This window comes from Leucopleurus acutus (assembly GCF_964270905.1).
Source record: "Leucopleurus acutus genome assembly, chromosome: 15".
NCBI lineage: Eukaryota > Metazoa > Chordata > Mammalia > Artiodactyla > Delphinidae > Leucopleurus > Leucopleurus acutus.
The window spans coordinates 74,481,326-74,498,078 of record NC_139157.1 but is presented as its reverse complement, the minus strand read 5'-3'; the positions used below and the strand labels follow the sequence as shown (position 1 = coordinate 74,498,078).

At 39.2% G+C, this 16,753-nt stretch overlaps 1 protein-coding gene across 3 annotated transcripts in view; it reads left to right on the top strand.

Moving 5' to 3' along the window:
- Window positions 1–16,753, top strand: part of BCKDHB (branched chain keto acid dehydrogenase E1 subunit beta) — a 295,612-nt gene that overhangs the window by 31,092 nt on the left and 247,767 nt on the right. For all 3 annotated transcript variants that reach the window (XM_082855371.1, XM_082855372.1, XM_082855373.1), the window contains exons 4-5: window positions 16,196–16,329; window positions 16,550–16,705. In XM_082855371.1, the coding sequence (XP_082711497.1) occupies window positions 16,196–16,329; window positions 16,550–16,705 (290 nt within the window). The remainder of the gene's footprint in view (window positions 1–16,195; window positions 16,330–16,549; window positions 16,706–16,753) is intronic.

The window sequence follows — 16,753 nt, the reverse complement described above, 5'->3', positions numbered from 1 at the left end:
ACTTAGACTGTAGAAGTGATATGCGGGTTTTGTTTATAATCATTGATTTTAGAGGAAGAAATATCTAGAGCTAGCAAAAGAAATGATAACGCGATGGGTTATCAAAACTATTAAACGTTGCAGATTTAGAAGAGAATGATATCATTGAGTCTTCAAAACTAACTTCTTTTTGGCTGAATATCAATCATCTGGGGCTTTTAAACTGTATTATTTTGGGGGCCATATTAAGGATTGTAATTATGGTATCTGTGTTTAGCTCTGCGTGTATGTGGACCTTGAATTATTTCTCTAGCCCTGTGACTCATGGATACTTTAAAAAGAGCGGATAGAGTTTGTGAATGTTGTTTATTTCCTGGTTAAAACTGGTCCTTCATTCTCTTGAGCTTTATTCTATTAATAGCTCTTCAGTTCGGACTTAGAATTGGTTTAATGTCGACTTTCTCCTATTTACAAAGGGGAAAGTTCATTTATTTTTTTGTGCTTCTTTGTCATGCTGTTCCCCTTGCTTCTGAGAAAAGGGCACCAGCCTATTTAGATAGGGACCTTTAGGCTATTTATAAAGCAAGGCAGGTTAATTGAAATTGAAAGCTCGGTAACGTCCTCCTCGGTGAATGACGCACATGGATGATGTCGCGTGCTGTGTGCCCTTCTAGGCAGGAATCAGCTGGAGGAATTTGTGTGCTTTGAGCTCTGGTGTTGACGTAGGTGCTGGGTACGGATATGTTTTAGGAAACATCTCATTTCCATATAAATGAAAGAAGATTAAAAAAAAATTTTTTTAGATGGCTTGCCCTGAAATTCCAGCTGGTACCACAAAGATGATGAAAATATTTCTTTTGACGATCTGGGAAAACAGCTTTGGTTGTATTCAAGCACAGTGAAGTCATCACAGGTTTATTCCAAAATACTTATTGTATTCATTTATTGGAATCTGTTTATTCCAGCATCGGCTATGTGTATGTTTATTTGAAAAAATTAATACACTTTTTAGTGTGTATTTCTCTAAATAACACTCGAGACTCTCAATAAATTTTAAGTAGCTTCACTTAATAAATGTGTATAGTTTCGTCAGTAAATGTGTCGATTTGATTATAATAAAAGGTAGAACCAAATAGGTCATCTTCTTTCTTACGTGATGAAACTGTGGTTCTTCTTTTGAGACATAGTACAATATCAGTTTGACCGGAATGAGTTTTTGTGTTTTTCTTTCCAAGTGTCACTTAAAGGACAGTCTGACTTAAGCTTGGATAGTTGTATAGTACATATCCCCTAAAACCCAAGCATTCAGATTACATTTGTTTAGATTCAGTTTTGTATAAGACAAGGTGATTTTGTAAGTGGGAATTCTGCCTCCTTAACTCGCATTGATAATGCTCAGAAACAAAATTTCAGCTTACGCACAAGTGTTAAAATACCAGTGGTTGATATATTACTAGTTATACTTGGTCTCCTGTGGGCCCGTAGCCCCCATCAGAGTCAGTGCTGGGCGATTCCTGCAGATGCCTGGGGCCCTGCGGTGCTGAGTTGGTCCCGTTCTGCCCGGGTCATACGGTTACCTTTGTGGATCATTGTGTGTGAGGGTCTTACTCAGATGCCTGGTGAACAGCACATAGTTCAGGACCAGACATCGGTTTGCTCACATCCCGTCCGTGGGGTGGCGTGGGGCCACGGCTTCCAAGTGGAGGTCTGCTTAAATAGCACTGCAATCTGTTAGAATCAGCTGGCCCTCTTTCCCAAGCAGTGCGTTGGAAGGCTGTGGGCCTCTCGGGCTCAGTCCCTGCCCTGCACCATCTCCAGGCCTCTGCACATAAACAGCTGCAGCCGTAGAGCATTTGTTCCTCAATCCAGGAGTTGCCCTTGATTGTCAACCCTTCATTCTCACTCCTGGGATACCTTTTGTGTTGTTGCTGTTATTTTTTAATTGAAATGTAGTTGATATAATAGATATTACATTAGTTTCAGTTGTACTACATAGCGATTTGACATTTGCGTGCGTTATGCAACGATCACCACGACAGGCCTAGTGACCATCTGTACTCCTGGGCTGTCTCTGGCGGAAGGTTAGCAGTGGCTGGGCATGTGTAGCCCTCCTCCACCCAGTGGTAAACCTCAATCTTTGGATGAAGGTGTGTGCTAGCCTCCGGCTGTGCCCGTCCGTGGTCCTACTAATGGAACAAGATTTTGGTTCATTGTTGAGAATTGCTTGTCACGACCCTGCCGCCATGACTGAGCTTGCTTTCCTGTCCCCCGCCAGCCTTCACCCCGGGTGGAGAGAGTACTCGTTGTGGAGTGACTCAACCTGCCCTTGACATCTGCTAGCTGGGCTGCTGCGCTGAGTGGGCTCCTCCAGATGGTCGGGGGTCTTGAAGACTGCTTATGGGCCCCAGTACCTCTCAGTGCCAATCCTCAGGGCTTCTCAACTAACAACACTTAAATCCCTTTGATTCTATAGTGTTGCTCAAACCCTTTCTTCATTTTATTTTCATTACCACTATCCTGATAATACTTTACATTCTTATAATACCTTGTGATTTGCAAAGCACTTATATATGCCTTATCTTACTTGATCCTGGTTGGTAGGCAGGTTAGTTATTATTATTTTTTAAAATAATTTTATTTGCTCTTTTGGCTGCATTGGGTCTTTGTTGTTGTCTGCGGGCTTTCTCTAGTTGCGGTGAGCAGGCGCTACTCTTCATTGCGGTGCGTGGACTTCCCATTTTGGTGGCTGCTCCTGTTGCAGAGCATGGGCTCTAGGTGTGCGGGCTTCAGTAGTTGCAGCACACGGGCTCAGCAGTTGCGGCATGTGGGCCCTAGAGCACACGGGCTTCAGGAGTTGCGGTGCATGGGTTCAGTAGTTGCGGCGTGCGGTCTCTAGGATGCGTGGGCTTCAGTAGTTGTGGCACGCAGGCTCAGTAGTTGTGGCTTGCAGGCTCAGTAGTTGTGGCGCACAGGCTTAGTTGCTTTGTGGCATGTGGGATCTTCCCGGACCAGGGGTCAAACCCGGGTCCCCTGCATTGGCAGGTGAATTCTTCACCACTGCGCCACCAGGGAAGTCCAGGTTAGTTATTTTTATCCTAATTTTATGAATGAAGAAACTGAAGCCCAATCCAAGATCATACAGATCGAAAGTGGTGGGACCACATCTGAACCCATGAGTTCTGACTTGGAGTCCACAGTTTTAACCATCATGCTAACTAGTGTATATACCCCAGACTTCCCATCTTTATCTCCCACTACTCTTTCTAATCCATTTGTACTTCAGCTGCCTTGATTCACTTCCCAACTCTGAATTTGCACTTTATTTCTTGCCTCTGTGCCTTTGGTCACACTATTCCTTCTTCTATCTGTGCCTATTGAAATTCTGCCCATTTTTTCAGGGTCCAGTTCCAGTGTGTTCTCCTTCATGAAACTTTGCGTGATTCCTCCAAGCCTGAAAGAATCTCTCCTTCCCCCTCCTCTAATAGCATTTTATTTTTACATCGCTTTCTTGTATCATAGTTATTTATATTTGACTTATCTCCTTATTCCATTGTAAGTTGTTTGAATATTTAAAAGTGTAACATTGTTTAAATGGTATATTATCTCTGTCATTTGTAGCATCCAACTACAGTGCCTTGTATATGGTCAGGTACATATTGGGTAAATATTTATTCCACTGGGTAAAAAAAATTATATCAAACAATATTTTTCACTGGATCAGAGTTAAAGCTCTGATGGTGTCAAAAGGATGCAGGGCTTGATATTATTTCTTGCTACATCCATCTAATAAGCTTAGAGGGGTGAGAAAGGGAGGGTGGCAGGGAGGTGCAAGAGGGAGGAGATACGGGGATTTATGTATACGTATAGCTGATTCATTTTGTTATACAGCAGAAACTAACACACCATTGTAAAGCAATTATACTCCAACAAAGATGTTAAGAAAAAAAAAGAGGTATACTTCAGATATCTCACTCTCTTAGTATATCCTCAGTTTATCCTACATCTTAGGATACAACTCATTTGTTAAAGATCTTATCTAAGTTGCAACAAATTGAGCACTTCATTCATCTTTAAAAAAATTTTTTTAATTGAAGTATAGTTAATTTACAATGTTGTGTTAATTACTGCTGTACAGCAAAGTGATTGTTAAACACACACACACACACACACACACACACATATATATATTCTTTTTTAAAATATTCTTGTCCGTTATGGTTTATCTTAACATCTCATTCCAATGTTTCATATTTTTAGTAACCTTCAATCTGATAATTGCTAAGAGTAATTGCATTTCTTGGCAAACAAAAGAAGATCCAACTTCTAAGTCCCCAAATAATTTTATTTCACCCTTTAAGGTTTCTTTATAATTCATTAAAAGTAAAAAAAATCTCTTTAAAATTTATGCCCAACTTCTAAGAGTGTAGCAAGCAGGAAATATTGAATTTTTTTGAATAACTCTATCATAATTATGATCATGTGAACTGTGAAGTTGAGATAGTCGTTTGGAGATACTCAGTTGAATCTGAACTGATGTGAGGACTTTACTTGAAATTTCCCTTATATCTAATAGCTTCCCTTTCTCTCCACCCCTTTTCCTATAAGATGGATGATGTAAAGACTACTTGACACTTTACTATTAGTAACATCTTAGTTTTATGCACAAGTTTGGAGATTTTATACTGCCTTTTCAGGATAGAAACATGTATACATTTATGCAGAGTAATAGTACTATACTGCAATGGAATTAATTATTGAATCAAAGTTTGAAGCACTTTTTTTTTTAAGATTGTTTTTGATGTGAACCATTTTTAAAGTCTTTATTGAATTAGTTACAATATTGCTTCTGTTTTATGTTTTGGTTTTTTGGCCGGGAGGCATGTGGGATCTTACCTCCCCGACCAGGGATCGAACCCTCGCCCCCTGCATTGGATGGCTAAGTCTTAACCACTGGACTGCCAGGGAAGTCCCTGAAACACCTCTTTTAAAAGTTCTTTTAAGGAAATTCTCAAGTGTTTTCTTGACCATTTTTAAAATCACTGTTTTAAAGATGCTTCTAATTTTACTTCGTTGTTGGTAAGTAGATTATATACTGTGAAGGCTTAAACCAACCATCTTATTTGCTTTAGTTTTTGGAGAAATATCTGAGGGAATTTCAGGACACTGTTCATAAAGAATTTTTACATTCAGATTAAATGTTCAGAATTATTTTGCATCCGTGACTGTGTTGCCAGATAAGGTCTAATCAGATATATTTTAGCATTGATGAGTTGAGTAGTTTGCAGTAGCCAATTTAGGAAAGAAACTTCTCTAATAGAATGGAGCAAGTCTTGATAAAGGAAACAAGGCCACACTCAAATCAAAGCTCAGTTTCCTTATTTGAAGATGTGGGGCTGGTGGGAAGATCTTCAGTAGTACTAGGATTTTGTGCTTCTGTAATTTGTTTTTCTGCTTGCTGTCCTTTCATACCCAACCATAATTGTTACATGATCCTTAAGTTATTTCCCAGATTCTCTACCTAGTTTTCCCTTTTGATTTAAAGAACATATTTTCACCCTGTGGAATCCCTTATAGGTATAACTTTGAACTTTTTTCCTCCAGTAGATAATAGGAGTGTTCCTATATGCCCTTCCATTTAAATGAAGATTTCTAAATTAAAGATTAATTTACCCCATGATAAGTGGTTTTCTAATGATAGTGCTTTTAAACAATTGCCATACTCTCCTTGGGTAATTTATTTTTAAAACCATTGTTTTTTTCAATGTATTCCTAAGTAGAATTTTTCTTCTAAAATTGAACAGTGGAATTATTTTATTTGATATTTTCCTAAGATTTTTTTTTAAAGAGTTTAAAATTATTTATTTATCTATTTTATTTTTATTTTTGGCTGCATCGGGTCTTAGTTGCGGCACATGGGGGATCTTTGCTGAGGCACGCAGGCTCTTTGTCGTGGTGTGCGGGCTTCTCTCTAGTTGCAGCATGTGGGTTTTCTCTCTCTAGTTGTGGTGCACAGGCTCCAGGGCACATGGCCTCTGCAGCTGTGGTGCGTGGGTTCCAGAGCGTGTAGTTTGCGGCAGGCGGGCTCTAGTTGAGGCGTGCAAACTCAGTAGTCGTGGCACACGGGCCCAGCCGCCCCACAGCATGTGGGATCTTAGTTCCCTGACCAGGGATCGAACCCGTGTCCCCTGCACTGTAAGGTAGATTCTTTACCACTGGACCACCATGGAAGTCCCTTCCTAGGATATTTTTTCTCTAACTTGTGTGAGCTAACTATTCTGGGAATTTTCACATTTTCAGTGAGATTTAAAATTTGAGGGTTTTAGTATCAGTGATAATCTTAAAAAAATAATATAAGCATATCATCTGGATCACTTGCCATGTAATCAAATATTGCCGTGTGATAAATTGGTGTTTGTGCTGTGTGAAGGCCAGCTACTTCACAGTGTCTGAAGTCTATGAAGCATTCACTGAACTTCAGATAACAAACTGTTCTAATAGCATCTCTGCATGCCATACCCAGAGGAACCAGCATTATAGCAATAACATGTTCAAGTTACAGACAGATGAATTTAATAGATTCCATTTAACTTTCAACCATTCATTAATAGTCAGTATATCCGTAAGTACACACTGAAGAATTTTCTATACCTGATTCCAGCGATAATTGAATAGATACGCATTTAATGAGGATTTCAACATGGTTGTGATACCAACTTTATCTGGAAGTAACTTCCTTAAAATTAGCATTCAAGGAATGCCGTGGGTATTTTTTTTAGTATGAGGTCTGATTATCCTCAATTGTCAAAGAAAGCCATGAGGTTACGTATACTATTTTGTGCAGTGAATTTAAGTGAAAAGGCATTTGTTTTTCATTAGAATGATTAAGTAAAAAAAAAATCAGAAAGATTATAGATAGAATCCTGTCTGAAGCTACGTTGCTACAGCAGACAACCATTATTTGTTATACTCCATTTTTGCTGTTAACTTGAGTTGAATTGGTTATGCAGTATTTTTTTTTGTATTTAAAAGTTTGCTTTGCCTTTATCTTCTTATCAGGGTAATAAATGCTGAGTTTAATTTTGTATAAATTAAAATATATTAAAATTGATTTAAGTTGACATTAGGAATACAGAGTATATTTTTCCTTTAAAAGTTGTCCATCTAATACTTGGTTTGAGAAGTCCTGGTCTATGATATTGAACATTATTGTATCATAATTATAGTGGCTAACCCCAACCAGATGTTTCCTATTTCAGTTTCTATTAGATGATTTTATAATTTCCCCTGATTTTGGCTATCATTTCTTATTTTAATGTTATTTTGGTCATTTGTTTTTTTCATTCATTCATCTATTGAACAGATATTTTTAAAATGTTGTATGTCAAGGACTATTTAAGGCACTAGAGATGATTGAAGATAATTCTCCTCTTTATGCCTGGGTGAGTCTGTGGTCTCTCTTCACTGTCACATTTTCCCATTCTTTAAATGAAAAATGTCATGTATGTATTACTACATTTTCAAGTAAACTACTATCTGCCTTGCTGTCATATCTATATGTTTTGAGCACTTGGTGGGACATTACTATATCCTGACTGTCATAGACTAAGTGCCTTTTCAGCCCAAGCTTGATGGGCCTTTTAAGCCTGTTCATTCAGGTAAAACTATTGAATGACCACTAAATTCAAGACATTGTGCTAGGTACTATTGAGTGTTCAAAGATGAGTGAGATAATAATCTGTATTCTCAGTAGAGGAGCTCACAAATTCTAATCCGGTCATTGAATCCTTGGAGCTGATTTGGGCTTTGCTGGATCTGGACATTGTTGGTTCTGCACCTAGAGTTGTAGGCTCATTGGTTACAGTGGGACCTTCTGCATTTCATCTATCCATTCATTCAATAAACATTTACTAAGCACATTTGCTCCTGGTTGATTTTTATCCTCTTTAATTTTTCTGTCTTATCTATTTTAATAACCCAGATCTCTTTCCTAGGAGTATTCAGAATAATAAATGTAGAATCTATAGAACAAAACTCACAAACAGCACTTTCTAGCTATTGTTGCCTGGAGGCTACAGTTTGGAGAATGTTACTGTAAGATCATTGTAAGCAGAGGTAAACTTACTCAATCTGGAGGCCTTGGAACTGGCATCTTCTGGAACCATAAATATAGTGCTGCTTTCCAGGGAAAGCAGGGTTAATCAGAAGATAGGGGCTGATTATTAATCATCTATATTCCCATTTTACTGTTAATTTACAGGATTAATTAATCAGACTGTCCAGAGTGATGCAGGTCCATGGATGGCCTTGGCCAACCTGTGGGATGTCTGCAGTCATAATGACCCTTTTGAGTTGTCCGTAGGTGGGCTGAAATGACCAGGCCTTTATACTCTCACGCTGACTAATCATTGGATGTTGGCCCCCAAGCATGACCTCGAGCTTGGAGGTCAGTGTAGTTGAGGCTGAGGGCACTGTCAGCAACTGGGGCTGCAAGTTCTTCATGGACCGGGGAGCTGGGCTGCATGCATCAGTGCCCACCCCAGGCAGTAGACCATGACCGCTACCTTGATGGTGGGAGTGCCTATTCAACGCACTTTTTCGTTTTTCTAGTTATGGGTCATGAGTAGCCAAATTTAGTATGCTAGTATATGGCAGATTAGTTATGGCCAAGGTGGTTTATATTTCCCCTATTACTTTATACACTTTATATACTTTCCACCTAAGTATTAATATTCCTTACCTCCAATAATAAGTCTTGGTTTACTGAGGACAATCCTGTTTTCCTGGGACTGCTCAGTTTAGGCCTGTTGATCAGCTAACATCTGTTAATTATTTTTGGTATCCCAATACTCCCAGACATATTTCAGTTTGGAACATAACTTGTATGCTCGTCTTACCTAGTATGTTTAGAAACATTTATTTGCATATTTATCTTCTAAATGTCTATCTGGCCTGTTTATCTAATGAATGCAATGTTCTGTTCTTTTCTACCTCTTATTTTAAGAATAGAAGTGATCTGGATTAACTTTGTATTTTTGCTTTATTTGACCCTCAAACAAATGCTTTTCATCTTTATTAAATTCTTCACCAGCAAACTTTATATCACAACATATTCCAGAAAGTGTGTGACTAAAATTACTGGGATATATTACCTGCCCTGTTAAAATTGTGTCTATAATGACATTTATTTCCCATGTTTTGTGTCTTAGTCACAAACGTTTATGTCCTTGTTTATCTTTCTGCTCAAGGAATCTGGGACTTGAGCGCTTTCTCTGATGGAGTTGATCTTTTTTCTGGAAGGATGTTCTGACCTATTCAGATTTGTGTCCTAAGGAAATCCTAGTTCCTTAGATAGAGATGGCCAGTTTTAGAGCTGCCTTTTCAGAATTTTTTATTGGGAAAAATTTAATTTTACCGTAGGTGGATTTAATAACTTACAGGACCACTTTATTCACAAGAAAAACTCTAATTTAAAACTAGCTATGCGTTCCAAACAATGTCTAGGCATTAAAGATACTGAGATCTTCAATTTTCTTAACCTACCAGGAGGTAATTGGTTGTCACCTTAAACCATGCTGCCGCTTTTTCCTAAGTGTTGTTTCTTTGCACTCTTTTCACTGTTTCTGGTCCACAGTTGTGGCCTAGATGTTGTCATAGGGAACGGGGTTCACTGGTGGATTCAGTTTGCCCATCTGTGGTTCTTTGGCCAGAGAAGTCAACTGCTGGTAATGTTTGGCATCATTTAGTGGATGATGTCTTTAACAGATGGTACACTGCCAGTGGTGTCAAACTTCTTATCACGTTCCCTTTACAAAAGAAAAGCTGCTAGAAAGTGGTGGTATGACTTTATACTTAACCTTCAACAAATGAGAAGTTGGAGTCAGCTATTTAAATGATCAGCCATCTACACTTGTGCATTCTACACATATTTTTATTGACTCAGGGGATCATGGAGTTACACAAAGATATTAGCCCAAAAGTTAAGGAAAGTTACCAGAATATAAGAAAGTGGCATCTTGTATGAATATCTTTTATTATTAAAACTTTTTTATTTTTTAAATTGAAGTATAGTTGATTTACAAAGTTGTGTTGGTTTCTAGTGTAGGTCAAAGTGATTCAGTTACATGTATATATATATTCTTTTCCATTATGATTTATTACAGGATATTGAATATAGTTCCCTGTGCTATACAGTAGGACCTTGTTGCTTATCCATTCTCTGTATAATAGTTTGTATCTGCTAACCCCAAATTCTGACTCCAACCCTCCCCCTCCCTCCACTTGGCAACCACAAGTCTGTTCTTTATGTCTGTGAGTCTGTTTCTGTTTTGTAGTTAAGTTCATTTGTGTCTTAGTTTAGATTCCACATATAAGTGATATCATATAGTATTTGTCTTTCTCTTTCTGACTTACCTCACTTAGTATGATAATCTCTAGGTCCATCCATGTTGCTGCAAATGAATATCTCCTATTCTTATTATCTGTATTATCAATAACCATAAGTTTATCTGAAATGTTAATCTTACTCAGTTGTCTTAAATTCAGAAAGAAATAATTCAGGTATTATTTATTCTTTTCTGACCCAGTCAACGCTGTTGGTCATTGAAGAACTTTTAGTAACTGTAGTCCCACCATCATCTCAGTTGGAAGCCTCCCCAGCTCTGATGTCTACCTTGAACCTGCCCAGCTCACTGCCTCTAGTGCTTTGACTCCAACAGTCCTCTGACCTTATTGATTCTTAAAATCCACGAATCCCACCACCCTGTCACTGACTCTTACTCCCTCGACGACTTTTCTTCTCTTTACACCCAGTTTAAATTCCATGCCATGATTTGCTTGGCAAAATCCAATGCCAGTTAAATCCATCTCTGTCTAAATCCTAAATCCTGGGCTGAATATTGCTGGAACAAAACATGTCATCTTGCCAACTGACCTCACTTTCCGTTCAAGACTAGTGATCTCCACAGCCCACTCATGCTGCATGTTCCTGTTGCATTCACTCTTCCGTTTTCCCAGATGACTATTTCATACACTCTTTTCTCAACACTGCCTCCCCTGTCCTTACTCTTAGCTAATAATCTAGTTTCACATTTTACTAAGACGATAGATGCAGTGAACATAGAACTTTGGCAGGCTCTCTCCACTGCATCTTTCTGTGTATCAGCATCAGTGCCCGCAAATGCTTTCCTCCTGCACTCTGAATGAACGTCAGGGTTCTTGTCACCTCTCCATACCAGACCCCTGCCTCTGTCATCTTCGCAAACACATGGTTCCAATCGTTCTTCCTTCTCTCCATTTCATTAATCTTCTCAATCATCAATGTCCCCCTCTCTATTGATCATTTCTATCAGCCTGCAAATATCCTGTTATTTCTTCCATCTTAAAATAATCCCTCTATTGATTCCATATTCCTCTCCAGCTAGTTGTTGTTCCTTTTCTCTTCTTTCCTTTACAGCTAAATTTCTCCAAGTAATTGTCATTATTTCTTGTCTCCAATTTCTCTTCTCCCATCCCTCTTGAATTAGGCATTTGTTTTCTCCCTCCCTCCCACTTGGCAGACACTCTTATGTCTGGGTCACCAGTCAGAAAACCCTCAGCCCTCATCTCACTTTCAACTGGAACAGGTTGGTCTTAGAATCACTTGCTTCATTTGACTTCTAGGCCAGCACGTTCTACTATTTTTCCTCCAAACTCTGGCTTTTTTTTCGTTCTCAACTTTGCTGATTATTTTTCATGTCTTTTTAACACTGGGTCTCTCCTTTCTCTAGGTACCCATTTAAATGTACTTGGGAATCTCATCCAATCACATGTTTTTTTAATGCAATCTTCATGCTGAAGACTTTCAACTCATATATCCAACAGTCTAATGCGTGGCTTTACCTTAATGTCTGAAGGCATCTCAAATGTAACATCTCCACAACTGGGCTCCTGGTTTCTCATCCCAACATGCTGCTTCCTAGTTTTCCCTTCCTTGGGCAGTGGTAACTCTCTCCTCAGGCTACTCAAGCCAAAAGCCACTGACTCATCTTTAGCATTTCTCTGACTCATACTCCACGTCCCTTTCCCTTTCCTTGGTAAATCCTTCTGACACTATCTTTAGACTATATCTGGAGGCTCTTATCATCTCTTACTGGGATGATTGCAGCATCCTGTCATCAGTCTTGCTGTGTCCACATTTGCCTATTTACAGGCTGTTCACCAAATACCAGCCAGAGGGATCCTGCTGAAATGCAACTTGGAGGATGGCGTGACTTTGCTCCATGGCTTCCTGTCTCACTCACCTACTTACTGACTCACTCATTCTCACAGTCAAAGTCAGACTGTTTACAGTGCCCCCCCCTGCCCCCGCACCCCAGGCCCCGTCCGACCTGTGCCACTGCCCCAGCCCATCCTTTTAACTCTTCAGCTTCATCTCTTACCACTATTTCTCTTACCCCATACCAGGCACTCTGGTCTTCGTACCTTTCCTCTGAAGTGCTAAACATATTTATACCCCAGGACTTTTGCACTTGCTGGTCCCTCTGTCCAGAACACTGATGCCCTGGGATGTACTCACGGTACATTTCCTCACTTCCTTCAACTCTTCCTTTAAATGTCACCTCTCAGTGGTGCCTCCCCTATCTCCCTGTTTAAAACCATAGGAGTTCCACTTCCTCTCCCCTGACCACTTACTCCCTGTGTTACTGTTCTCTGCAGCTCTTGTCATCATCTAATACGCTATGTATTTTACTCATTTATTTTGTTTTTATTGTCTGTTTTCCCTGACCAGAATCTAAGTTCCATGAGGATAGGATTTTTTTTGGTTTTCTTTGCTGCTGTATCCTCTGCATCTAGAATAGCATCTAGACAATATTAGGTACTTTGCAAACATTTGAATACATGTTTGAATTATTTTTGTCTTTTCAGTATCATGATTAGTCTGTTACAGATATGAAACTGAGCCATAGGGAGTTTAGTAACTTGTGGTGATAGCACTTAAACCCAGATCTGTCTTAACTCATAGTGTAATCCCTGTATGTATTAATCCACCCATTGGGATACTATGTGTATGAACTTTATGTTAGGTTAATTGCATTCTAAAGTAAAGGAAGTTATCAGTATTGTGCATTTTATTTGTACTCTTACCCTCAATCATGACCTGTTTGGGAGAAAATAGAAACAGATTTTAAAAATTTGATACTTGCTTTTCATCTTTTTATTTTTTTTTAAGAAACAGATTTTTATTATTTAGTTCATGTTGAAGCAGTTTCTGTTAGAGCATAGAAACTTGTTGGCGAGAGCTGTTAAACAGTTTCCTCAAACTGTTTTGGAGTAAGAGTTCTGAGAGACTCAACTTTTTCCTTCTAGCAGCAAAAAGGGTTATGTTTATTGAGATGAAAAATATCTGAATCCGGGCACTTGATGTAGCAAAGAATAGATAGGAACCCTGCTCATCTGGTTACGGTGCTTGCGGTATTCAGGGATGTGGATTCCACAGGTGGCAGCTGGAATCTGTGTTCATTTTCTACCAGTGAATTGTTCTTGGTCTAATGGAAGTGCAGATCTTCAGCAGTTATCAAGCTACTTGCAGTCAGATAGGAAACTGATGAGGGATGGGGGTCACAATTTCAGAAGGTAGTCCCAGATCATGGTGACAAACTAAACACGAATCCTGATTGGTCCCCATACTTTTCATCCCCTGGCCAGACTGTGGCCACTGCTTGTGTCCATCCAGCTCCCTGAAATGAGAATTTTTCATGAAATACTGATACTGGTTGAGAGGTGGTAAAATTAAAGTGAGAATTGAGTTGTATGCTGATAACGCATCCTGCGGAGTAATGGAGAACCTAAGGTGTTTATCAAGACGCTTTCATTGGAAGAGTGTCTAAAAGTCTTCAGTGGGTACGGCTGACATCTCTGATCAGCCCGGTGGGTCCCAGCTCTTGTCATCTGCGGCAGGCACGGGGTCAGCCGAGGGTTTGAGCAGAGTGTATGCACAGATTTTGGGGTGCCCCAATGGAGTGCCCTGTTTTGAGGGACTTAGTGTCTCAGGTTCCAGCCACTGGCAGCCCCAGACTCCATTCCCTGACACCCCAGGTCAACAGGACTGAGTCTGTGTGTCTGAGTTCTAGCTGTCTCATGTCAGCCTGGGGAGTCCCCCACTGGGAACAAGCCTGATAAAGGTGGGGCCCGTCCTGCATGTGCTTCCTTTCTTTCAAGGGTCAGGTCTCCCTCTGTTCAGACCTGCTTTTTGGTTCTCTGACACCTTTAAGTAGTTGTTATATTCTGTCCAGATTTGTAATCATTAGATGTGGGAGGGCTAGTGTGACAAAAGCTACTCTGCCATTACTGAAATGGGAACTTCAATAAGTTGTGACACGTAGTTTTTTCATTATCATTCAGTTCAAGATACTTTCTAATTTCCATTATAATTTCTTCTCTGAGACACGGGTTATTTAGATGTATATTTAAAGTTTTCTTTCCTAACACAAGGCTTAAAACAATTTTTTTGAGGCATAACTGACATATTAGTTTTAGGTGTACAACATAAGTGGGTAATTGTATACTTTGTGAAATGATCACCACTATAAGTCTAGTTAACCTCTGTCACCTCACATAGTTAAAAAATTTTTTCTTGTGATGGGAACTTTTAAGATCTACTCTCTTAGAAACTTTCAACTATGCAATACAGTGTTATTAACCATAGCCACCGTGCTGTACATTACATGACTTATTTGTTTTATAACTGGAAGTTTGTAGCTTTTGACCACCTTCACTCATTCCCCAACCCTCCTACCCACTTCTGGCAACCAGCAACCTGTTCTCTGTACCTATGAGCCTGGTGTTTTGGTTTGCTTTCTTTCTTTTTTTTTTTTTTCGGATTATACATATGAGTAAAATCACACAGTATTTGTCTTTCTCTGTCTGACTTATTTCACTTAGCATAATACCCTTTAGGTCCATCCATGTTGTTGCAAATGGCAAGATTCCATTCTTTGTTATGGCTGAGTAATATTCCAGTGTGTGTGTGTGTGTGTGTGTGTGTGTGTGTGTGTGTCTCTCTCTATCTATCCATCTATCTATCACATCTTCTTTATCCATTCATCCATTGATGGACACTCAAGTTGCTTCCTCCATATCTTGGCTGTTGTAAATAATGCTGCAGTGAACGTGGGGGTGCAGATTTTTTTTTAAAACTTTACTATTGATTTCTAGCTTAATTCCACCATGGTCTGAGAATATACTATGTAGGATTTTAATCCTTTGGAAGTTGTTGATTGGATGTATAGCCCACTCTGTGGTCAGTTAGTGTCAGTGTTCTCTGTTTACTTGAAAAGAATTTGTATTCTTAGTTCTCGGGTGTAGTATGTCAATTAGGTTATGTTTGTTAATCATGTTCAAATGTTCAATAGTTTTAAACTTTTTATTTATTTATTTATTTATTGTGGTACGCGGGCCTCTCACTGTTGTGGACTCTCCCGTTGTGGAGCACAGGCTCCGGATGTGCAGGCTTAGTGGCCATGGCTCACGGGCCCAGCCGCTCCGCGGCACGTGGGATCCTCCCGGACCGGGGCACGAACCCATGTCCCCTGCATCGGCAGGTGGACTCTCAACCACTGCGCCACCAGGGAAGCCCTTAACTTTTTATTTTGGTGTGCTTTTTCTGTCAGTGAGACTGGTACATGAAAATCTCCTACTATATTGGGAATTTTATCTATTTATCCTCTTAATTCTGTCAATTTTTTCTGTTTATTTGGAGCTTGTGTTATTAGATGACTATAAATTTGGAATTATATCCTCCTTATGAATTGAACCCTTTAACAGTATGAATTTTCCCTCTTTATCTCTGGTAATGCCTTTTCCCTTAAAGTCTACTTTGTCTGCAATTAACTTAGTGACACCAACTTCTTTTGGTTAGGTTTTCCATTGTGCGTTTTTTCCTTCCTTTTCTTTACATTTATCTTTATCGTTTGAGTGTTTTTTTTTCAGTAGTTAGGTTTTGGTTTCTTGTATCCCAGTGTTACAATCTTTCTTTTAATTAGGATATTTAGATTATTTAGAGTTAATATAATTACTATGTTTGCATTGAAACCATCGTACTATTTCTTTTCTGTTTCATCCACATATTCTGTGCTTTTTTCTTCTATCTCACCATTATTAACTCAGTGAATTTTCAGATGTATTGTGCATTACATTACTCCCTTTTGTCACATTAAGATGACTTTCATTTCTTTTGTAGGTAAAGATAGAGTTTTTAATACCCCATTGTGTGAACAAGGAATTGTTGGATTTGGAATTGGAATTGCAGTCACTGGTGCTACCGCCATTGCGGAAATTCAGTTTGCAGATTATATTTTCCCTGCTTTTGATCAGGTAAGAAGATTGCATTTTACCATAATCGAGCCTTTCTAAGGGAAGTCCGTGAAGTATTAAAGAATTATCTCCACTCTCCCAACCCCTATCTTAGGAACTTTTTGTTACCTTTGAGCTATTTTGTTATGGACATATATTTAAAGATCAAATAAAATGGCTTATGAAAATGGATGGGAAAAGGGACTCATTGTGACATGTCCCTTCTCTCTTTCCCCCTCAGATTGTTAATGAAGCCGCCAAGTATCGCTATCGCTCTGGGGATCTTTTTAATTGTGGAAGCCTCACCATCCGGTCCCCTTGGGGCTGTGTCGGCCATGGGGCTCTCTACCATTCCCAGAGTCCTGAAGCTTTTTTTGCCCACTGCCCAGGAATCAAGGTATTCTCACTTATGTACTTTATTTGCTCTCCATTTGATGTTTCTGTT